The 25106-nt window shown below is 42.8% G+C and overlaps 2 protein-coding genes and 1 long non-coding RNA gene across 26 annotated transcripts in view; 1 reads left to right on the top strand and 2 right to left on the bottom strand.

The window, feature by feature from the left end:
• Nucleotides 1-9474, bottom strand: part of LOC308193827 (uncharacterized protein) — a 199543-nt gene extending 190069 nt beyond the window's left edge. For 10 of the 22 annotated variants that reach the window (XM_080588888.1, XM_080588893.1, XM_080588884.1 and 7 more), the window contains exons 1-2: nucleotides 8485-9042; nucleotides 7830-7926 (exon numbers count right to left, since the gene is read on the bottom strand). In XM_080588888.1, coding sequence (XP_080445014.1) covers nucleotides 7830-7926; nucleotides 8485-8906 — 519 coding nt within the window. In that variant the 5' untranslated portion in view covers nucleotides 8907-9042. Of the gene's footprint in view, nucleotides 1-6; nucleotides 7760-7829; nucleotides 7927-8484; nucleotides 9043-9348 lie in introns of those variants that run through there. The other 12 variants (XM_080588897.1, XM_080588898.1, XM_080588890.1 and 9 more) reach the window with 6 other exon arrangements.
• Nucleotides 9088-25106, top strand: part of PCDH7 (protocadherin 7) — a 283101-nt gene continuing 267082 nt past the window's right edge. The window contains exons 1-2 of the mRNA XM_080588867.1: nucleotides 9088-9352; nucleotides 9494-14978. Coding sequence (XP_080444993.1) covers nucleotides 11775-14978 — 3204 coding nt within the window. The 5' untranslated portion in view covers nucleotides 9088-9352; nucleotides 9494-11774. The remainder of the gene's footprint in view (nucleotides 9353-9493; nucleotides 14979-25106) is intronic.
• LOC308193836 overlaps nucleotides 15864-25106 on the bottom strand; it is a 61200-nt gene continuing 51957 nt past the window's right edge. For 2 of the 3 annotated variants that reach the window (XR_013949989.1, XR_013949990.1), the window contains one exon: nucleotides 15864-24873. This is a non-coding gene — a long non-coding RNA (uncharacterized lncRNA). Of the gene's footprint in view, nucleotides 24893-25106 lie in introns of all 3 variants that reach the window. The other variant, XR_013949988.1, reaches the window with a different exon arrangement.

The following is a 25106-nucleotide window of genomic DNA, read 5'->3' as shown; positions in this document are numbered from 1 at the left end:
TTTTCTTCTCCTTACTTTGTCTTTATGAACTTTTTGGAACTGCAGTAAATTACGTACATCCACAATAAGAGCCATGGAGTCTCCTTTGGGAATAAATAGAAGTTTATCCCAAAAATGCCAAAATGTTTTAAAAAAAGAAAAACAAAAGTTAGTAAATAAATGATAAATAACTCATTTAAAAAGTAGATTGTCCCAACTGTGTTGATATGTTTTTAAATGATTTAATTTTAAAATGAAAATTGGAACTCCCTCAGCTTTCCAAAATCTGCATTTTCTCATTTCTCCCTTATAAAATTTTAATTGCATTTGTTCATAAAATTAAAAAAATATATATTTTCTTCCTCCTATTATTCTATTTTTAATCTTCTCTTTCTAATCTCACTCTCTAACCTTCTCTAAGGTGCTTGATGGAAGAATTGTCTTGGAACAATTTTTTGTAGTGTCTGGATTTTGCTTGTTCATCAAAGTCTAAAACATCAAAAATCTCACTACTTTCTTTATATTCAACCTGGTAACATCTAGTAACTAGTAACATCTCTCTTCATTTGGATTGACATTTGACATTCTGAACAGCTCTCTTCTTGTAAAATGCCAAACCCATACATGTTTTCAGTTTGTTTGTGTTTTTTGTTTTTTTGTTTGTTTGTTTTTCACCTGGATCTTCTTCCAGCTATATATTATTCAACTATTTTAAGACACTAAATTCCTTTCCTTCTTGTTTTGTCCTGGAATGATCTAGGGTCCTCTAACTAGCTTTTCACTCTTATTCTCCTTCTTTTTCTATGATGTCCTCAGATGTGGAAAATAATGAACTTGCATGTGAATGATGTAGACAATATGTAGACAATCCATAGAAAAGACAGACGCACAGTGGCCAAGAGACATGCAGTGGCAAAACAGCAGAGTATGTAAATAGTGTATCACCTTGTAGACCTTACCAAAGCATCAAATATAAACATTCAGATCTTATTTAGAAAATTGCTAGGAAGGGTAATGGCTTCACTTTTGTAAAACAGGTAATAAATAAGAAAAATTAACTAATTTTAGAATTATTTCCATAGAGATGCCCAATCAAATTAATACATTGTTCAGTTTTCGACAAGGATCATGATGATGAAATGGGGAAAACAGTTAACGAAAGTAAAGGTATGAAAGAATTATCATATCTGAAATGAAACTGACTCAAAGGCTACAAAATACTGAAATCAAAGAGCCTTACTGCAGAATCCTGAAACCAAAGGGTCTAGAACAAGGATTCTTAGTAAGCATATCAGGATGAGCATTCAAGTCTAGTGAGCAGGTTGCCTTTGAGAATGGCCATTGAAGGGCGGAAGTAATCAGATCTCTCAATATGATTTTCAGATGGTTTTAGAACGCAAAGCTTCAGAGTAAATTTTGAGACAAGGAATGAGTAACAACACAAAAGCACCAAGAAAACATTAAAATCTATCTAAAGTTTTCAACAAGTAGATCATACCATTTACTTGATATCTTTCTTTAATCATTTATGTTCTAAGCAAAGCAAATGGAGAAAATCTCATCTGGATTTCAAAACATCTTATCACACTATCTCATAAGAAAATTATTAGTTAACACTGAGAAAATAAAATAATTGACTAATCAGGAAAGGTCAACAGATTGTGTTATGTGTTTGTATCTTCAGATGGGTGCTATTAAAGGGATTCTTCAAGGACAGTCTTGCAACAGAGCTTTTTTAATATTTAAATGAAAGACTAGATTTAAAAAAAAAAAAAAAAAACGTGGAGCATGCTGCCAAAATGTGCAGATAGCCCAAGTTTGGGAATCATTGAAAACATAAAAAAACATACAAGAATAATCATATGACCTTGATGATTTCTATAATAGAAATTGCATTAAACTTAGTAGTACAAACAGCAGTGCAGCAAGATTTTCTGCTGTGAATTGCTAGCTCATCAGATGAAAATTACAGAGAAAAAGAAAGATCTAGACTACCAAGTAGAGAATGACTATCAGCTACCAAAACATTAAGTAGCTATCAAAAATGCTGATATGAAGTATTACACAAGGGATGTAAAGGAAAGGAGTGGCTAATGCTATTACCTCAGGTAGAATATAGATAGAAATCATCCCTGACCTCCATATTAAATAAAGATTCACTAAAAGTTTCACTAAAAATGGAGTGGTTATGAAGGGGAAGTCAGCATAATGTCAGGAATGCAGAACATATTTCATCAGACAAAAATGAAAACTCTTGTATTATTTTGTGAAGAAGACTAACATGAGAGAAATGCTTTCCGTAACCACCTGAATGGACAAACAAATCTTGCAGATGTTTATAGTCAGGTATTGAACTTTGAGATCAATATCAACATAAGATTGAATAGGTACATAACAAATAAATTTAAGATTAAAAGAAAACAAGAAAAGTATTTTAGCCTTATGAGTGACAAAATTCCAGGCCTTTTTCTGTAGTGTGTAAAACTGCTAATTGATTTTAAGAGATACCTATATAGAAAGAGAGTTACAGTTATAAATATACATATATATATATATTTTATGCAACATGAGTGCTTGCATTAGCAAACTATAGGATATAGGATTCAGCATCCAAGGATCCACTTACAGTTTATTCTGAGTCATAAAGGTGACCTCTGAGGTCAGCCAAAATATCATTTACATTACTGAGTGGTTTAATAGCATTTATTTTGATTAAAATGCACATTGTTTCCTTCATTCATCTGCTTAAGATCTGCATGAATGTTTTAAACATCATTCACTCACTCAATGCCTAACACAAAGCTTATTTAGTCAAAGTACTTCCATTGACTTCTGTATGCTTTGGATTAGGTTCTATACCCTTACCTATCAACCAGCTTCTGCAGGCTTCCAGTATTATCATAATATTCGACTGCTTTTCTCTTTTCCCATGATCTTAAAAGGCAAAGAAAGAGACACACTTTGGTTGCGCTGTCTGTTCTTTAATGTGCTTAGATTGCAGTAATTTCCTGCTGAGCCCTGGATGAGGTTTAGTTTGTTGAGCAACTTTTTAATCATCTCACAGAATGAATGAACTGGAAGATATGTCAGGCTTCTATCAGAAGATGAAAAATGTGGAAACTTATCAGTACCTCTCTTCCTCTAGATATATTGTAGGTCATAAAACCCCACTCCATACATTACTGCTTATTTTTATAAAGGAAGCTAAAAATGTAATTATGCAATGGATGATCTCAAGAAAACTCTTCAAAATAGTTAAAGTTGACATTAAAGTATGGCTAACTGTGCATGGCAAAAAGTGCAAAAGAGGCAGCAGGAGGACAAACAATTTCAAAGACTGGCTATGTAATCTTGCCTACAGGAGGGGTGGCTCAACCCACTCCCTCTTATTTTGGAGAATAAAGGTAGCTGTGCCAAGCATTTCATAAGCAGCATATTGATCAGTGCTTAGCAGCCTAAAACGTATTTGCTTGCTGGATGGATTTGGCTTTATTTTTTTCCTCAATGTTTATGGGATCCTTCTTTAGGATGAGATAAGCAGGGCCTTCCCCGACCTCAAATTCTTATTTTGGCTAACTGCCAAAGCTCTTCACTGGAGCTATGCAATATAGAGAAAGGTGCAGGGAAAGTTCAGGGGACTGACTCTTCACACTGTTTCTTCCTCTGTCACGCCACTAACAGTAGATGGGAGCAGGTGAATGGCCCTTACGCTTTTTGGTGAATAGTCACAACTCTGTTAGGGTCCAACAAAGGATTAGGGAAAGAAAAAAAAAGCATGCTTCTGCAATGAACAGCTAAATAAGAGTTACAGCAATATAACCTGTAAGTGTTCTAATGTTGCACTTTTCATATGAAAAGAAATGAGAAGACTAACATTATAAAATATCTAGTAAAGCTGTTTTATTCTTTGCAGATCGAGGCCAAATAGACGGTCCAATAAACAATCAACAGCTTGGTCCTACTCTAAATTACTTCCCTTGTCACCATATTTAATTCCTTAATTTATAATAACTGTGTATTTATATGGCCCTTATTTCAGCTGAAGAGCAATGATTATTTCTGATGAACTAAACAGAAACATTAAAGTTCAGAAATAAGTAAGTGAATATGTGTAGACTTAAAAAATACATTTTAGGTGTAACCAATAACATATATTGGAGTTAACTTATAGAAGAGAATTGAACTCCACAGAATTCAATTATCCATAATGACATTTTAATTTTAATATCAAAGGTTCTTTCTCTGAATTCTGCAGCACAGCCATCTTGCTTGTATATTTCCTCTTCAATTCAACAGGCAGTTGACACAGTAGATTCATGAAGACATGCCAGATCTTTTATGCTATCCCAAATTATATTAATAATAAATGAAAGCTGAACAGAATGCACTAGGAATATCAGACAAAAGATTTTGTGATCTGGTGATTCTCATTTAGATATTACAGAAAACTTTATCTCACAGCAAAGATACTTGCAACATCCTAAAAATAAAATAAAATAAAAATATATAAATAAAATGTAGAGCATAGAACTGAAAAGTTATATTATGTGGACTAGGTTTCAAGAGTACATAGAGGCAAAATGGTTTCAGAATGCCTGTTTACACAGTTCAGTATATAAAGGCCAGCTGACAGAAACAAGTGAGAACAGGAACTTCAGAATAACTTTATTACAATATAAGAGTTTAATATGTTTTACTGATATCCATCAGGTTTCACGATACAAGACTCCCTTGTATATGTAGTTCTCTGGAACTCAAATTTTAAACTCTCCTTAGAATGAACTGTTTTGACTTTCCAACAGTCCATCAAATAAAGAGGTAATAACTGCCATGTATTCAAAGACAAATACTGAGTTGAATCCAGAATGCATTAAAAAGGTATAGAAGTGCAAAGCGGTGGTCTGATGAACTTGGAAAGACCCATTTGTTAGTGGCTTGCTGGGTGACTGAGCAGATCATTGCAGTTCCCACTGTCTCATAGGGATACGTTATAAAGTACTTTGTCCTTCAATATGCTCACTATTAATATCAACTTTAAATGAAAAGCATTATATCAAAAAATATAAAAAGCATTACATCAAAAAATCTTACATTATTTCCAAAAGTAACTGGTATTCTGTGCTACTGAATCCATACACATAAGTGTACTCATGTAATATTTTCAGTGACAATGAACACATCTTTCTTTCTTTGTCAATCCTACCTGGTTCTTATACCTTTCATTTAAATTAAATCCAGTTTTAATTATCTCCCCTCAGTGTGTCATATCTTCTGATGTAGAGTATATGCTAATGATCCATAATTTCCCCTCTCGTCTTTGCACATGCAATTCATGCACACACACTTTACATGCTTTTTTTTTTCCTATAGTTTTCTTTGCATTTAAAGAAATTGAACAACAGTTTAAATTAAAATAAATAAATAAATAAAATCTATGAAACAATGAGGCTGGGCGCAGCACTTGTTTATATCCTTACTAATCCAGAACATCCAGTAGTTGCCTATGAAGCATAAATGTACCCCATAGCTGCCTTCCCTCATGAAAATTCATATGCTTTGTAAAGACTTTTCATTAATTTTTCCTTCTGATTTCAAGCATAATCTATCTGTCATTTATGCATGATTTTGAATGGTTAGAATTTTTGTCATATGGAAAAAAAAATACCCTGTCTGCAAAAGACCTTTCAGAACAGATCCTTTGGAATAATGACAAGAAAGCAAGTAAGCAAGCAAGCAAGAAAGAAAGAAAGGAAGGAAGGAAGGAAAACAAGATTAATCTTTGCAATATGTAAAGAAGTCTATATTCACTGCAAAAAAATAAAAATAAAAAATAAAAATAAAAATAAAAATCCTAGTAAACAGACTGACTACCCCTTCTACTAAATGTTACTTTTCAGCATTCTTTGTAAATGTGAGAACTGTGAAATAATGACGGAATGGTGCTTATGCAAGAAAGCAACCACCTATTTTTGAACAGACCTCAAATATTACTCTAAGAATGAGCAGTTATAATTATGTAAGATTTAACCACTGTTGTCCAATACAAATTGTTTATACTCTGTCAGTAACTTTTATGGTGTTATCTAGTTCAAAATTCTCACAGTGAGTAAAAATTAGAGGATTTAAACAACATAACTAGTTCCATGTTTAGCCAGCGTTCAGTTAAGCAAGCACACATGCAGCTATTATCTGCTTAAAAGTAAATCTGTGGTTTCCTTATTTAAACTCCTAAGTTTGAACGTCCATCAGAAATGCTGTTGCTGCAACGAATAATTTAATCACTCCTGTCTATTTCCTGCTGCTACACAGCAAGCATTTTTGCAAAGCTGTGAAAGACACCGGGCAAGTGTCAGCACTCCCTATAATTCAGCCGACCTCCCACTATATTCACTGCAACGAACTAAGGGAGCTCTGAAGCGGCCAGAGGGAGGTTGTGGTAGGGGAGGGAGGTTGTGGTAGGGGAGGGAGGTGAAGAGATCACAACAGAATTGCACCAGATCAGCAAGACACTTTAGAAAGATGAAAGGTCAACGCGGGCTTAGTGCTGCTGTGGTGTCATTTCATCTGTTTGTCCCTTGGTGGAGTTCTTGAGTTAGTTTCTCCCCTCAGTCAAACAGCTTTAACTGCTTTATGGAGGGGTTTTGTCGCTGTTTTTCTCTTGCTTTCGAATTTGCTGTCATGTTTACTGTATTTAACCTTTTCCTCGTATTATTACGGATATGCTACTTCCAAGCCCACCTGATTTTATTCCCTCTTCGGGAGCTTGTTCTTTTGTGTGCGCGGGTGCGTGCGCGCAAATGAGCTCATAATAATGTACATTAACGTATAGAGTGATACAGCTAGTTAAATAACCCGTCTGTCTTTAAGCCGAGGTGGGTTCCCACTGCAACCCCGAGAAGTGACGCTCCGGTTGGAGCCAGCGGCGTCCCTAAACTGCAGAACCCAATCGTCCTGGGCTGAAAGCGCCGAGCACGAGTTGGGACGGGGGCGGCAGGAGCCGGCTCCGCCAAGACATGCAGATCCGCTAGCCACTAATGGCATCTGCATATTTTAGCCATGACCCCTGGCTTTCCAATCACCAGCTACAACAGCAACAAAGCCCCGCTGCAGAGAGTCGGAAAGGGAGCTTCGGGGGAGGGGAGGGGGATGCAGAGGAGCTGAGGAAGCTCCCAGCCTGCTTTAGGATTTCCCCACGTACAGCAGGCTGCGAATGTCAGCAAGACGGATTCCTTCCCACACGCAAGATGCCACCTCGGTGGCCTTATCAGATGTTCCCTTTAAGGACACGAGCTCTTATTTCCCCTCTGTGTATCTCCAGCATCTCGGGCTCTTTTATTTATAACAGCCGATTACATTTGTGATCCCGCTTCCCACTTGATCTCGCCAGATCAGGAGGGCAAATGCTGGATAGTGGCTGAGCGGGCGCCTGTGTGCATCGGGGAGGAGGGGGGGCAGCGGGGAGGGGGGGCTGTACTGCGCAACAGATTTCACCGAGAGGGCGAAACCTCCCCCGCCCGAAACAGCTGGGCTCGGTCCTACCGCCCCCCAAACAGCCGTGAGCGCCCTGGCCGCCGTGCCGGGGTGGTGGGGAGAGGGGGCGGGGGTGATTCCCCTCTCCTCCCCTCCCCGCACGAAGAAGCAGGGTGCAGGGGGGAGAGGGGGGGACACGGCCAGCACGGCCCCGTCCCCCTCCCGGCTGCCAAGGCACGTGGACCAGGAGCGGCGCTGCCATCCACCATGCAGCGCACGTCGGGCCCATTTCCCACGCCGTTTGCCTGCCCTGGGGGAGGAAAGGAGGAGGGGGAGGAAGGGGGGATGATAGAAAGGGGGGGGGAGGAGGGAGCCGTTACCTCTGCTCCGAAAGAGGAACCAATCCACTGTGAAGGACGCAGCACTCCCGAGCAGGAAAGACATTGCACATTCAGAGAGGGATTGCATGTGAAGACACTGCAAAAGAGAAAGAAAGGGAGGGGGCTGGGGGGGCGCAGACCGCATGTGAAAGACATAGTGTGTGTAAGAGAGGCCAGGGAGGGTAGGAAGGGGAGGGGGGAGAGATTGCACATGGCAAGAGAAAGAAATCACTCATTCGCTTGGAAAAGGCTCTCGCAAAGCAGACCGTAGTAGAAACGGGAGACAACGGGGAAGGAAACGCAGAGAAGAGGCGAGGAGTCCATGCCGTGCAACAGCCCGGAATCCGATTAAAGTTTATGGCGGGGAGGTTAAAAGCGCTTTCATCCCGCCCCTCCCCTGGCGAATACATTAAGTTTCCTGGCTGCGTTTAAAAGCACAAAGGGAAGGGAGCAGCGGGAGCTTCGGGTTGCAATTGTATTACTAGTGCGGGGAGCCAGTGTAATGCAGTATGCTGGTATTCCCTACGTACTGGTATGTCTGGATCTTACAATGTGGGCAAAATTTCCTCCTCTCGGAGCTCCAGAACGGCGAGGGGGAATTTTGATAAATTCAAGTTGCTTGGCAAATATAATAGGGATTTGGTATTAATCCTACTTAACCCGCTGCGAAGATGCTGAGCTCCCGAGCCCCCCTCCTCCGTCCGGTACTGCGGCGGTGAGCACTGAGCCTGCGCCGAGCCGGGCTTTCTCGCTGATGCTGCAGATATAAAGCCGAGTGTCTTCAGCATTTGCGGGGGAGGGTTTTTGCGTCCTGGCGAGGCGGGGAGAGCGGCCGAAGCCTTGCAGCCCTCCGGAGCTGGGAGCAGTCACTCCCGCTTCCGAGCGGACTCCACGCAGCGTGGCTCTGCCCCTCTGTGCCTCTGGACTCCCCAGAGAAAGAGGTGGCAACCTTCCCTCCCTCCCACATTCACTCGCCGCCCCGAATGACAAAGACAAGCTGTGACCATTGCTTTGAACCACCTCGGTATCCGGCCGCTTTTGCTCAGATGTCACCGCGATGAAAGAAAGACAATTCATTATACTCGCCTGCCTGCATGCGTCTTTATTCAGAATGACCGCTTAATGCAAGGAATACGCGCACCCACAGATCTCGCAGCAACTTGTTTTCCCACAGGGGGAGAGAGCAGCTGGATTCGTGCCGCCCCCCTCCCCCCCCCCCACCCCCCCCCTCCGCTGCGCACACATGCACACGCCGGGTCGCTTTCCACGGGCTGCCCTGAGCTCGCCCCCAGGTCCCCCCTCTCCCTCCAGCCTGCCGGGTTCCCCCCCTTTTTCCCTCCGAGAACCCACCGGAGAGGACAGACACAGGAGCCAGGCACCACCCGCAGCGCAGGGGCAGGAGCACGCAAATGCCAGAGGCGATTAAATGGCACAAAGTCAAAAGGAGAAGCGAACTAGGGACGCTAGGATAGACGAAGTTGAACGGAGAGCTTAACGTTAAAGTTTATTTCCCACTTACCCAGGTAGGTGACGCTACGTTTTAGCAATCATCGAAGCTGCAAGTCTGTTCGGAAATAAATCTGTTACTTCTTACATGTGCTTATTCTACTAGCCCTCTCGTCCCCCTCCCTGATCTTTTCTCCGATTTTTTTTTTTTTCCCTAGGAAACCCACAAGCACGCTGAAAAGGCACATTCAAATCATGGAAATAGGGAGTGCATGAAAACAAAGCCCAAAAGGCTCAAACAGCACTGGGAAACAGGACGAAAGTCTGAGATCTAAGGCAGCCCCCCTTCCTCCCTGGAGTTTTATGCCGTTCCGGTGACTGCAGCTATTTCACAAAAGCACTGACACGACAGGGGAAGGTGGGAATCTGTGCGAAATGAGTTTTCTTACCAGCGTGATTCCACAAAATGCAGAGCCCCGAGCGTGCACCAGCTCTGCCTAAGAGAAAGGCGAATAAACATTTGCTTAAAAAATCGTTGCTCGGTTCACAGTCTACAGCGGAGGTGGGGAGGGAACGGGTAGGAGAGAATCACTATAGATCACGGGTTAGAGACAGCAACAGCAGCAACGCTCGGGCGTGTAATGAGGATCGGTTCTGAGGACTGAACTGGTGTTTTGTGATGAGCAGCTATCCCACTTGCAGCACTAGCAGCAGCAGAGACAGAGGGTAAGGCTGGGCTTTCTGGAGTGCAGCGCTTGACTCGTCCTCCTCCTCCTCCCTCCTCCTCCTCCTCCTCCCTCCCTCTCTCACTCTCGCTCTCTCTTTCGCTCTCTCTCTCCCTCTCTCTTTCTGTGTGTATGTAGCGCAGGCGGCTGTACTGCTGCAGCGTCAGGGAAGAGCTACCGAGAGAGGCTTCAGCAGCTCCCACCACTTTGGGCAAACTTGCCGGTTTACTGCTTTTTTTTTTCCTTTTTTTTTTTTTTTTTTCTTCCGAGTGGGAAGCTTCTCAGTTGCCATTCAACATTTTAAAGCACAAGCCGCTCTGCCGTGAAAGCGCCTGAGCCACACTTCTCTGAAAGACACAGGAGGGAATACACAATTGCAGATTTCACCCACCGTGGCGGTGCAGATCACAGGAAACAACTGACTGATATAATTTTATTTGCAAATAGAACTCCGTGGGTTTTTTTTTGTTGCCTTTTTTTTTTTTTTTTTTAATCGCGCCGCGGCTCTTTTCCCCTCCCCTTTGCCATTCCGCTTATATGGATGTAATTCAGAATCTGTGTTAATTCACGTGGGGGATCCAGTTACACCTTGTTCCGCTCCGGGTGTATTAACGAGAGACCAATAATCGCCTTTGGACACATAGTTTTGTTGCTAACCTTTGAACTGAAAGGATCAAGTTCAGATCTGGTTACCTGCATTGGGACGGGAAGGAAGAGGAGAGAGAGAGAGAGAGAGGGAGAGAGAGAGAGAGACTGCAATCTCATTTGTGAATCGCTCTCAGTGCTGCAGATCCAGATTGCTATAACACATGCAGTGCAAATGCAGGTAAGGCACACACACAAACTGCGGATGCAAAAACAAACTTGGGACTGTTGTGTGTGTATGTTCATATCTACAGCCTTGCAAATTCCGGGCAAAAGGCTTCTGCAGTTTCTGTATCGTTGCTTTGTGACTAATGACCTTGCGCAGAGTTGTTAAAAAAAATCCTCTCCGGAGAAAGAGCTGAACATTTCAGGCGATCTCTGAAGATGGATTTGGGTGCTTTTCTGCCAACCAAAGGGGATATTTTATGGACTGCTCTGTAATACACGGGGTCCTTCTACCAATTGTGCAGCTACCGACATTATTGGGATATTTTTTTTCTTTGCCTTTTAAATTATTATATATTTTTTAAAGAACTGCCCGTTGCTAAAAGGATTTGGAGTTTTCCCGGACACAAGCCCTTTGAATAAAGCAAATCGCATTTTTTTTTACTGTGTGTGCAGAGAGGGGAAAGAATAAAGCTAATGCATTGGTCGTAAACGGATGAGAGAGAGAGAGAGAGAGAGAGAGAGGAGAGAGAGAGAGTGTGTGAATTGTAGTTAACTCTAGTGTCGAAGAAGACGACCTGGGGGGCTTCAAATCGCACAGTGCTGCTCCTGCTTTTATTGCAAACCTTGCAAAGTGATTACAGTAAAATCAGAGAGGAGGAGGAGGAGAAGGGGGAGGAGGAGGAAAATCCCATCCTATCTGCCGAGATGAATCTTTAAAAAGCAAAATACACTGTCCCGTGAACTGTAAGTATATCGCAACTGGAAGGCAGGGAGAGCAGCAGAGGAGCCAACAGCAGGCTTTTGCCCACCGATTGCACCAGCCATGAGACAATAAGTTTCCAGAAGCAGAAGGATTTTATAATTGATCACCTCGGACGCTCAGCTGTTCTGTTGGCTTACCAGGGGAGTTTACTGGGGGGCGGGTGGGAGTGAGAGGAGGGGGGTTTTCAGTGCGAAGAAGATGAGGAAGATGCGGACTCTCCTTGGCTTTGTGCATTGCTGCTGCTGCTGCTTCTTGCTCCTCCTGCCTCCGCCGCTCTGGGTCAGCCTGGCAGCGGCCAAGCAGCTCCTGAGGTACCGGCTGGCCGAGGAGGGACCCGCCGACATCCGCATCGGCAACGTGGCTGCCGACCTGGGGATCGTGACGGGCTCCGGAGAGGTGACATTCAGCCTGGAATCGGGCTCCGACTACCTCAAGATAGATAACATGACCGGGGAGCTGAGCACCACGGAGCGGCGCATCGACCGCGAGAAGCTGCCGCAGTGCCAGATGATCTTCGACGAGAATGAGTGCTTCCTGGACTTCGAGGTGTCGGTCATCGGCCCCTCGCAGAGCTGGGTGGACCTCTTCGAGGGCCGGGTCATCATCCTGGACATCAACGACAACACCCCCACCTTCCCTTCCCCAGTCCTCACGCTCACCGTGGAGGAGAACCGGCCCGTGGGGACCCTCTACCTGCTCCCCACCGCCACCGACAGGGACTTCGGCCGCAACGGCATCGAGCGCTACGAGCTGCTGCAGGAGCCCGGCGGGGACGGCGGACGGCGCGGCGGCGGTGGCGGTGGTGGCGGCGGCGGGGGCGGCGGCGGGGGGGGGTCGGCGCCCACCGGCTCGGAGAGCGCCCTCTACCCCGGCGGCAGCAAGCGGAGGCAGGAGGCGGATGCAGCGGCCCGCAGCAGCGTGTTCGAGCTGCAGGTGGCCGACACCCTGGACGGGGAGAAGCAGCCGCAGCTGATCGTCAAGGGGGCGCTGGACCGCGAGCAGCGGGACTCCTACGAGCTGAGCCTCCGCGTGCGGGACGGCGGCGACCCGGCGCGCTCGTCGCAGGCCATCCTGCGGGTGCTGATCACCGACGTGAACGACAACAGCCCCCGCTTCGAGAAGAGCGTCTATGAGGCGGACCTGGCCGAGAACAGCAGCCCCGGGACCCCCATCCTGCAGCTGCGAGCCGCCGACCTGGACGTGGGGGTGAACGGGCAGATTGAGTACGTCTTCGGGGCGGCCACCGAGTCCGTGAGGCGCCTGCTGCGGCTGGACGAGACCTCGGGCTGGCTCAGCGTCTTACACCGCATCGACCGGGAGGAGGTGAACCAGCTTCGCTTCACCGTGATGGCCCGCGACCGCGGGCAGCCCCCCAAGACTGACAAGGCCACGGTGGTGCTGAACATCCGCGACGAGAACGACAACGTGCCCACCATCGACATCCGGAAAATCGGGCGCATCCCGCTGCGGGACGGGGTGGCCAGCGTGGCCGAGGACGTCCTGGTAGACACCCCCATCGCCCTGGTGCAGGTGTCGGACCGGGACCAGGGTGAAAACGGCGTGGTGACCTGCACCGTGGTGGGCGACGTGCCCTTCCAGCTCAAGCCGGCCAGCGAGGGCGAAGGGGAGCCGCAGAACAAGCGCAAGTATTTCCTCCACACTTCGGCCCCTCTGGACTACGAGGCGGTCCGCGACTACAACGTGGTGATCGTGGCCGTGGACTCGGGCAGCCCCAGCTTGTCCAGCAACAACTCTTTGCTGGTGCGGGTCGCCGACACCAACGACAACCCTCCCGTGTTCGGCCAGGCCGTGCTGGAGGTCTCCTTCCCGGAGAACAACCTGCCCGGCGAGAGGGTGGCCACGGTGGTGGCCACGGACGCGGACAGCGGTAAGAACGCCGAGCTCACCTACTCCTTGGAGCCCTCGCCCCTCTCCTCGGAGACGCCGGGCGGCATCTTCAGCATCGACCCCGACTCCGGGGACGTGTCGGTGCAGGCGGTGCTGGACCGCGAGCAGCGCGACACCTACGAGTTCCAGGTGACAGCCCGGGACAAGGGGGTGCCGTCACTGCAGGGCTCCACCACGGTGGTGGTGCGGGTGGCGGACCGCAACGACAACGAGCCGCGCTTCATGCAGGACGTGTTCACTTTCTACGTGAAGGAGAACCTGCAGCCCAACAGCCCCGTGGGCATGGTGACCGTGATGGACTTCGACAAGGGGCGCAACGCCGAACTCAGCCTTTCCATCCAGCCCGGCGAGCACGACCAGGCGGCCGGCATCTTCTCCATCGAGAACGACACGGGAACCATCTACTCCACCGTCTCCTTCGACCGGGAGCAGCAGACCAGCTACACCTTCAAAGTGAAGGCGGTGGATGGGGGCGAGCCGCCGCGCTCGGCCACCGCTACCGTGTCCCTCTTCGTGATGGACGAGAACGACAACGCGCCCGCCGTCACCTTCCCCAGCAACAGCTCCTACACTGTGCTGCCGCCCTCCAGCAACATGCGCACCGTGGTGGCCACTGTGGTGGCCACCGACGCCGACACCGGCCTCAACGCCGACCTCAACTACAGCATCGTCGGGGGCAACCCCTTCAAGCTCTTCGAGATCGACCCGGCCAGCGGCGTGGTGTCGCTGGTGGGCAAGCTGGCCCCCAAGCACTATGGCCTGCACCGCCTCGTGGTGCAGGTGAACGACAGCGGGCAGCCGCCCCAGTCCACCACCGCCCTGCTCCACGTCTTCGTCAACGAGAGCCTGTCCAACGCCACCGTGGTGGAGAGCCAGGTGGCCCGCAGCCTCCACACGCCTCTGGCCCAGGACATCGCCGGCGACCCCAGCTACGAGCTGAGCAAGCAGCGGCTTAGCATTGTCATCGGCGTGGTGGCCGGCATCATGACTGTCATCCTCCTCATCCTGGTGGTGGTCATGGCCCGCTACTGCCGCTCCAAGGGCAAGCACGGCTACGAGGCCGGCAAGAAGGACCACGAGGACTTCTTCACCCCGCAGCAGCACGACAAGGCCAAGAAGCCCAAGAAGGACAAGAAAGGCAAGAAGGGCAAGCAGCCCCTCTACAGCAGCATCGTCACCGTCGAAGCCTCCAAGCCCAACGGGCAGCGCTACGACAGCGTCAACGAGAAGCTCTCGGACAGCCCCGGTATGGGGCGCTACCGCTCGGTCAACGGGGGCCCGGGCAGCCCCGACCTGGCCAGGCACTACAAGTCCAGCTCGCCGCTGCCCACCGTCCAGCTGCACCCCCAGTCCCCCACCGCCGGCAAAAAGCACCAGGCCGTGCAGGACCTGCCCCCGGCCAACACCTTCGTGGGCGCCGGCGACAACATCTCCATCGGGTCGGACCACTGCTCCGAGTACAGCTGCCAGGCCAGCAGCAAGTACGGCAAGCAGGTAAGGGAGCCGCGCCGCGCGCACGCCTCCGGCACGCGCGGGCACGCGCACACGCGCACGGGCACGCGCACACGGGAGGAGGGAGCGCCGGTGCCCGCCTCCCCCCCCATACACGAGCACACACGACCACCAGGCGCAACGACCCCTTCAGCCCCCAGTAGCCCCCCCAACCCATGCCCCCCAGCCAGGTGCACACCACGCAGGAAGGACAGTCAGAGATCTTTATTATCAACTTTTGTGGGGTACTCCCCGCACCCACCCACCGGCCTGCCCCTGCGGCCGCACCGGCGGGGGGTGCCCCCCCCGAGTGCTGAGCCCACTCCCCGCGTCCCGCCCCCAGCAGGCAGCTGGCCGCGGGGGCAGGCTGCAGGCAGCCGTCGCTGACAGCGAGCAAACCCGAAATAACCTGCTTGTGGGCTCTCACACCTCCTTAGGGCCCGTTTTGGGGGCGGGGTGGGGGGCACGAACCCCAAGAGGGCTGTTCTGCCGCCCCCGGGCCCGGCCTGGCTCGCACCGGAGGCTGAGCAGCAGGGGCGGCGAGGTGGGAGGAAAGTTTGGGTTTTTTTTGGGGGGGGGGGGAGGGAGACTGGGGCTTTGCTGCCGGCCTGATGCTTGCTGAGGCGGTGGGTGAGAGTGGATTTGCAGCCGCCGCGCTGAAACGTTAATGGCTGTAATTACCAGGTCGTTCATTAGGATCGCAACGCTTAAATATTCTAAAAAGCCTATCTGTGCTCTAATTTACATCACGGAGATTTCACTGATGTTCAGCGGTTGCTCTGAACACACATAAATGTTAGTGAGCTTAGAATCGGACCCCAGCATGCGTTCAAGGCCTCTTTTTTTTTTTTTTTTTTTTTTTTTTTTTTTTTTTTTGTTAATTTACGTCAAATCAAATTACTTAATTCAAACTGAGGGGCCCTAATTTGCCAGCCCAGCTGGTGCACAGCTATGTCTGCAGAGAGGCTGACTTCCCTGAGACCTCTCAGAGCGAGGTGAGCCTTCCTTCGCCGGTGCCCTAAGCGGCTGTCTCTGATCTCCACCGTGCTGGTGGAGGTTGGCTCGGTGAACCCCAGCAGTATAGAAGCGGTAGCGGCAGGGACTTCCCTACAAGCCTTGAAATAATACAGGGATAGCGCAGCGGAGAAACAAGCTCCTAAATGAAAGCTTTGTTTATTTTGTAAGACACATATGTAGCCTGAACAGAAGTCATTTCTCTTCTTGGGAGCACTTTTTGGGCTGCTGTATAAATAAGATAGATATTTAACACTTGGTGATTCCCATTACCTCCTTCCACATAAGATAATATTCTGAGTGTTTCCTCAGCTACAGCGTATGTTACACAAGAATCTCCAGATAAATGAATGCTGATTCATGCAAATACAGAGCCAAGTCTAAAACAGGAAAATTCTGACTAGTTTGACAAAAATGCTTTCTTTTCAACTTATTAACATGCAAATATGGTACACTATGACATTTTTTATGCTTTGAAACGTCTGCTAGACTACTACAATTGAAGTTCTATGGTGTGTAACCAGTATTTGCATTCTGCTCAGAAATACTTAAGATACTGTAAAAGGAAACGAATTGTATCAGCCACACAGTCTTCCAGATCACCAAAAATGTGTGACTGATGTGCTATCTGCTAGTTTTTTTGTTTATGTGTGTGTCACACAGATGTTTTGTAGAACATTTGACACAGTCGTTTCTGGGTGATACATTTCATCAGTTCTCTCCTAGGGAGAACATTGTAATTTCAGTTTAAAAATACAGCCTGTATAAAATACAAAGTATTGAGAAAGTTCCTAAGCTTCCATCTAGTAAGGCTTATTAAGCCCATAGTAGATTATGCCTTCTTAGGGAACACTGGAACAACAAAGTAGAAGTGGAACAAATGCTAATCAGATGCTACTTCTTTGTTGCTGCTGCAAATCATCTAAACATATGAATTAAAAACTGTTAAAAGTGTAATTTATTTTCAATGGAGAATTGGTTGCCTGCTGAATGTACTAATGGTAAAACATTGTTACATTCAAATGACTATTTCGCTTGATTAAATACCTTACTTGAAGTTATGTTAAAAATATTTTTGGGTTATTTAACATTTTGTAAGGACTTATTTTTTTAATATACGATACTTCAGAAGACTTATTTGTGAAAAGAAAAAAAAAGAAAAAAGACTTTATTATACTTTTACTTGCAGCGGTCAAGCTGAAAGAAATGCATTCTGAATTGCTCCATTATTTATCCATTTTGGTATAAAACCTCAGTGTTGATAGTTTTCCTGTGCTAGATGTCTAGTTCGTAAGTGAAGGCAAGTTTACTTGAATAGTTTATAGCCAATATTCTAAATGCCTTAGTTATGTCTTTTTATTTTTAAATATGTTGAACGTACTTGTATGCTTGCTAAGGATGTGCCTAACTTAGTTAAGGAAAGTTTCCAAATAACTGCAGAGACTGCCGGGCATAAAATTTCTGTTACCAGTTTCCTGAGGGTAGTTGCCAGCATATTGCTGAGTGACATTTATATAGTTTTGTTCATGCTTTTGCATACTAGTATACACATTAAGATGTATTTGCATAAATAGTATGTAGACTTTTCACTTCTCAAACATTGACAGTGGAGCATTTCTCAGTTTATCAGGCAAAACACATTAGCATTTATAACACCCAAACCACGTGGAACACTTGTTCAGCACGTTGAGAGAGAAATGTGAAGCACTTTGCAGATAAATTAGTATGATGTGGTGTGTATCACAGTGTTTCATATGAAACATAGCTGTCCATATGAAGTAGAGACAATGGCATAGTAACATGAACATTATGGGGAGATCAGGTGAAATCTCTGTGGTTGCCTTTATTTACTCATTGACAGTTCCATATGCTCTAAGGAGACATTAGAAGGCGAATAAAGTTTTAAAATAAATAAGTAGACACAGCTGGAAGTATCTGTTACTAGAGGTGAGAGAAATAGTCATTTTCCATTAATGTAATTAGAATTGTTAATTGATACTTCCACATACACACAGTATCTTAGTCAAGAAAAAAAATTTTTACTTAGGTGACTGATTGGTGTGCCCAAGTGAATGCAAGCTGTTTTCATTCTGATTTAAGGTAGTGCATTGCCTACATTACATGAATTCCCAAATACTTCTTGTTTGATACTACTTCATAGGAGAAACTCATTGGAGAAAGCTAAAAACAATTTGTAACTCTCCTCCTTTAAGTATTTTATTTTGAAGTTTAAAACTAAATTCTATTCAAGACTTCTAACATTTCACCATCACTTTTCTAAAAGATCTAGATCTTTTGCAAGTTTATTTGAAACTTTTTCATTTTTTTTTCCCATCGTATTACTCTCTGAAATATTATTTTAGCCTCCCATTTAGCTATTCTCCCCATTCAGTAAATTTTTTACGTATCTGGAAGCTAATGTTTAAATCCCCTAGTATTCCATAGGTCTTAATCACCTGCCAAAATTTAAACCTGTGTTTTGTCAGAAGGGTTTTGCTGAATCGGGATGAGTCTAAGGAAGTGCTTTCCTGGATTGTAGATTTTAAATCTGAACCCTCCAGGTGCTGCACATTGCCAGTCAGGGGCCTGGGTACTATTAACTTCCAATAACGACAAAGATAAGGAAAAGTCATTGAATAACAGCAATCACTTAGCAACCTGGGGGATTGCATCCTTAATTGTAATTCTAAAATATAGTTTCTAATTCTAAACAACTATAGGTTTTCTCATATTATTTACAGATATATATTTTTAATGTATACTGTTTTCTACACCTTCTTTCACCATGCAAAATAATGGCATGTGAGCAGGTCTATTTCGTTGAAACTTTTCATCGTTACTGAGATTAACATGTTAATGATCCATTTTTGAAGGATCGGCCTTTTAAAGCCTGTTCGTATGTTTTTTTTTTTTCTCCCATCATTTTCTCTTGGTTTCTCCTTTACTTGCTTCACTCAACAAACAATGCTCACTGATTACTTGAAACGCTGCATTTGTTTTATTTTATTTATTTATCGAAGAGATACAGGTTGCCATCAGTAGAATTAGAAGAACCAATACTGAGCAGCATTGTAACTTTTCTTGGAGTATATTCCTTCCTGGCCAATTCTGTAATCCTGTATGAATTATCCCTATGCCTTTTCTCATTGGAAATATACGGTTTAGTGAAGAAAAACATTTGCATACTGGAGTGTGCTGACACACTAGTCAAAATTGAATGCATTTCCTGTTGTCATAAAAGTGACTTGGGATGTTCCATGACTGAGGAGGAAACAGGACCCAAGGCTAGTTTTACAAAGATTTCACCAAAATTTAATTTCCATGAAAGTGGAATACCTGAAAATTATTTTTAGAAAACTTTTTCTTATATGGTAGTCAGTTAATCTGTTAATAACCTTTCTAACATTAACCAGTGAGTTGCACTGCAGAAGCATTTTGACGAGTTGGTTATCAGCTATGTGAATTGTATCTATAAACAAAATGGGGCCATTTCCTCATAAATATGTACATGGACCAGCATCTTAATGGGACCCAAAGTTCATGCGTTAAGGGATTTAACCATGCAAGGAAACATCACCTTTTTATGTTTAGACACACGGATACATGCATAGACTTAGATCAAAGACAGCTTTTTAAGTAAGTCACATAACAACTTTGAGTAATAAAGTGTATCCGTAACTTTCAGTTTATTAAATATCCTACAGTATAATAATAAAAATAATAATGTTATGTTAGCTCTAGTCCAATGTAGAGGAAAAAAATGAGAATAATAAAATATAAAGATTTACATTGCCGGCTTCTTTCAGACATGTACCTTTAAAACTGTTTGGTTCAAGGTGTCCAGAAATGTCTTTCAGTTTTCTGTTCTCAGTTTGCATTATATTAAATACTTTGCAATTAGTTTTTAAAAGTGACCCACATTTGACCTTCAGTAAGGAATTATGATGAAAGAGGGGCTAATTAAACATGAAATAGATTGATTGTTGATGCTTTAATTATCTCTATTTAACACAAAGTGTTTCAATGATAAGTACAGCCTTTATTTTTTTTCCTCTTCAGTAAAATCATCTTGTACAATGTGCAAATGACTAAGTTACCACTGAATCATTCTGCACTCCCAGGAGATGTACAGAGCCAAAAGGGACAGGATCTGAGTATAGGAGGATTCATGCTTTGAATAAGTAACGAACTGTACTATTATAGGCAAGGGGGAGAAAGAAACATCTTTAAAAGGATAGAATCTGATTTATCAACTCAGACAGGTCTCTGGCATTGTACGTACAAGCCTGGGTTATACCCATGGTTAGCAGTTGGATCCATGCTATGTCAGTCATTGTACTGTAGCAGTGTGTTTCTGAATATGTATCTTTATTTTTATTTGTACATTGAGTAGCCTTGTTTCCTAGTATTTGGGATATTTGATGGTTTGGCCAACTAACTGTGTTTCAGAGAAATACCTGTCCTGAAGCTTCAGACACATTTTCCTTTAAGGATTTTTCTTCAAAATTTTTGGATTTTTTTATGTTGTTAATGATCTGTTGGGCTACTTTGAAGTATAAAACTTATCTAATGTGTTTTGCTTTAAATTATAACAGAATCAACAGACTTCAAAAACAGTTGACATTGTGCTTTTGAATTAATTAACATCACAAGCACTGTGAATTCTCTGCTGTATTTGCAGAACTTTTAGTGTTTAATTACGAATCTTAACAGAATACATAATCTTCAGAACCCCTGTTCTTAAGAACCCCTGTTCTTAGGACAGCAAATCATTTTTTTTGACTATAGATATACAAGAAATAGTGATATAGACATATGAGCAGTTCAGTACAGTTTTTAGTAAGACGGTTTTCTAACTGATTTTAGCAATTCTGCTTCCAAGAGATATTTATAAATTGTTAAACCTGCAAAACAATTTCCTTTTTTTCAGTCTTAGACTACGTGTAATATGTTCCATGTAATTTATTTTCTCCTATTCTCAATTTTTATTGCATTTTAGGTATTTATCTTTGTGTGCTCAGATGCTATTTTGATATCTTTTTTTTCCCCTGATTTCCCCTTCCTAGAAAAGGAGATTTGTTGTCTGTGTGTTATCAGATTTTGGACTTTGCTAGCTTATACTACATATTCATTTTCATCCGTAATTAAAACAAACAAAAATTATGTAGACCAATAGTTAACATCCACAATCAAAATAAATCTTTTTCTTATGACTCTTATATATAAATTTGCATTATTTCAGTTTTTGGATCAAGGTAGTAAAAGAAAACTCTGTGTGTGTGTCAAGACTGTAAAGTTTAATGAAAAGTGTGCTGGTGACATGGACTATGCAATTCAAGTTTTTTAAACACTGTATACTGCAAATCCCAGTAACAGTATAAGAATGTTTAAAATACTATTATTTAAAATAATTTTAATTATTATCTTCCAATTGGTCTCACAGTACCTAGTCATAGCTTGCCTTGTTAATTTCCTGTCCTACAAAATGCACATTGCTAATTATATAGTAAAAAAGAAAAGAAAAGAAAAAAAAAATACCAATATCCTGTATCCTTTCACATTTTTTCTTATTTATCCTGTTGCAATCCTACAGACAATACTGTTTGAAGCTTTTAAACCTTAATTAAATGTAAGTAAAAATAATTTGTGAATATATGGTCTGAACAGAACAGCACGTGAAATAAAATGATAGGGTCCGTCTGAGTTTTGTCTTCTATTTAAACAAATCTCTGAGGAGAAGGGAGAGAACATGCACGCACTACGCCAATACTAAACTTCACAGTACCATAAACTTCAGGCATCAGAGCCTTTCAAAGGTCATTTACTTTGCTGTTGTGGATGACAAAATCTCATGTTAATACTGGAGTTACTGAAGTTAGCTGGGGCATCTAAAATGTGGTCACAACAATAGAAATGACAAAGGAGGATTTAAAACTTCATTTCTTATTTTAGTGCTCTCAGTTAAATATTTATAGGGGAAATTGCAGGTCATGAGCGGATGTCAAAATCTCAAACTGAAGTTATACCAAAGCACCCATGAGTCACGTTCCTAAATGCTGTGAGTGTCCTATAAATTCTGCTTAACATGAGTTGTTTGCTCTTTCTCATACCTTGCCTGATGGAGTTTTAAAACTATGGTTAAGAGCAACTTCTAATTGTTTTGCAAAAATAGTGAAAAGGTTTAATAATATAAAACATATGAGCAGCCTGGAGAATTATTATTATTATTATTATTATTATTATTATTATTATTATTATGTGGAAAATTGAAGAAGGGTAAAAGTTCTGGGGTTTAGAAATTTTAACAGAAACAGTATTCTGGTCACATTTGCAACTGAAAGGTGTATAATGTGATGTACTTTTTATTTTATTCTTTACATCTTTCAAACAATCTGCTCATTTTGGTAAAACAGCTGTTTCACAATTATTAGCTTATAAAATGCTGTAGCATAATCCCAAAAACATAATTTAATTTTACTGAGTGGAATACAAATTGCACAAAAAAATTATTAGGAGCCAAAGCAAAGCATGATGTTTTCTTTGAAAACGTAACTTTTGTTATTAACTACCAACAATAGTGAGTATATTTTTTTTAAAGACAAACATCCATTCTGTCAGCTGAGATTTTGTTACAGATTTAATGTTCTGGATCAAACAACCTAATAAATAATGATATGCAATCCCTGAATGAAAGGAATATATTGTTATAAATAGCATTCCTGCAGTTTCAGGAAAAAATAATATTTACCAAATTATTTGATTTAGGGCCTGTTATTATCTACAATTTGACTTTATATTATCTGTAATATAAAGTCACATTTGTAAAAGACCAGGTACAGAAGGTAGGTACTAGATGAGCTGCTGAAAATCAGACATGGAATTACGGTAGAAAAAGAATGCAGAAGTACTGATTTCATCCTTTAAAAATTCAGAAAGAATTTTATCTTGAAGCCTTGTCTGATCCAATTCCTTTATGATACTGGGTGAGTAATAAATTTTTGTAACATGACAGGATAAAAATTCTTGCATTACTGTCATATGATGACTATGGAGATTCCTCCATAAACTCCCTAAAAAGTAGTTTCTTGACTTGTGGTTGTGGCTAGGTTCCTAGGGGAATGTGCCTTTTGTGCAATGTGCCAAGTGTTTTCTCTGTGGTAGTACTTCTCAAAGAAGTGGGGCGGGGCTGCCATAATTTATTCTGTCTATGCATGTATAGTTGTCAAGGACTTTTCAGCCTTTGAGCAGTATAAAATATGAGAAGCGGCCCCTACTTCCTCTGGATACCATATTCATGTAAGGCAGAATTGCTTCTACTCATTCTCAGAGGCATATCCTTTGGAAAAATGTCCTATACCAGGACAATACTTTCACAGAGATACAACTCGATGTATCTAAGTTCAGTGTTATGCTGAAAAATGAGTGTAAGGAATTAATGGAGGCTGTCACGGTGTTCTGGGTCTGATTCAGGTATCAAAATGTATATGTCCTTGTGTCACTTTAGATAGTCTAAAGTTTGAGACATCCTCACAGAGCTGCACAGACAGGTATATGATTCAAGACCTGGATGTCTTCTAGGGCACTCTTCTGTAACTATAGCTTGAGGCCAAACAAAAAAAGCAATCGCCAAGTCATTTGTTTTATTTAAAGAAACAATACATAAAATAAAATTAAGCATTCTTTGATACCTTTGTGAATATAATGCATTTGGGCAAGGTTAAAAATGAACTCTACAATAAGAACTTAAGCACAGTTTTCATGTGTGTCATGTGTGTGCCTATTAATAGAACATGCATGTGTAGATATATGTTCACATATATACTGATATTAAGTTAATGAATTATTTTGAATTGGCACAAAATTTCCATTTTAACAGGAACAATAATGACAGCAATTAGCTGATTTTTCATGCACCTTCAGAGCATTCAAGGTGTTTATCTCATGTTGGGTTAACCTAAGGATAATCCTACGGGAGTCAATACAACTTAATTAATATCAATCATTGCAAACTAAATCAAATGTTATAATATCAGAGGCTAATTTACATTAAAATACAGATACGGAAGACCATTATTATCAGTTTGTATGTTATAAATCAAATCTCACTCATTTAACTTACTAGCATGTATATATATACAAATTGTGAAATAACGGAGAGCAGGTTTTAAAGGTATAATACATCCAAATGCAGTATTATCTTTGTAACAGGGTCTTGGAATGCTGAAACCTTAATGAAATTTCAAAAAGTCTAATGGTAGTATTAAACACATTCTTACTATAACTAAGGGTGTGCCAGGAGTATAGATAGCAAGATACCTGTGTTCGGCTACCTGACTGGTCACGGTGTTATTCCTGAAGTCGTGTGATACTTTTACTAGGCACAGATGTGAGAAAGGCCTAGTCTGCAAATTCATATCTTCTTTATAGAGCAAAACTTTGTGTCTCAGATAAAATCTGGCCATTTTCTAGGCAAATCTGTTTAATATATTTGGGAGTCCTTTTTAAAAAAACAAAATACTTTTTAACAAGAGTGAATACTTCAGTAGTTTGCAAGATTTCTACAGACAAAAAAAAAAAAAGGAAATACAGATGGTAGAACAACAACAAATTAAAGTATTAGTTATTTCAACTGCTCCCAAAAAGTTACAGTGATATTTGAAGCTCCTATTTTGCCATCTTTTTTGTTCACGTTTTTTCACAGGTTTCAACATACATTTGGTGTCCTACTCCATCATGTCACTCTTGTTTTGTGCGAAGTTACGTTGTCATAAAATTTGAGTAATGAAATGGTGAATCAGTTTCCTTATCTCCATCCACAAGTTCTGAATTGGTTTTAATGACATACATGTGCCTTGTGTGATAGTGGGCGAGGATATCCATCACTCTGTTGAATCAGAAAAATACTATTTTCAATAAGTATGTAATTACTTTACAGTTGTAGTACAAGTTTATAGAAGTGCAGTAATTGATTTCTTTTAAAGAAAAGTTTTCAAGTAATGTTATGAATTCCTTTATGGAAGGAATAATTGCTCTAGAAGCTAGAAATCTCCATTTAACACAGGTCACTAAATGATCAACCATTGAACGTCAGCCTAGATCTTAGATAAGAACTGTCAT

The sequence above is a fragment of the Anser brachyrhynchus genome, assembly GCF_964034855.1.
Source record: "Anser brachyrhynchus genome assembly, chromosome: 4".
Taxonomy (NCBI): domain Eukaryota; kingdom Metazoa; phylum Chordata; class Aves; order Anseriformes; family Anatidae; genus Anser; species Anser brachyrhynchus.
Note: the sequence above shows the minus strand (reverse complement) of the source record. Positions and strands in the feature narration are given on the sequence as shown.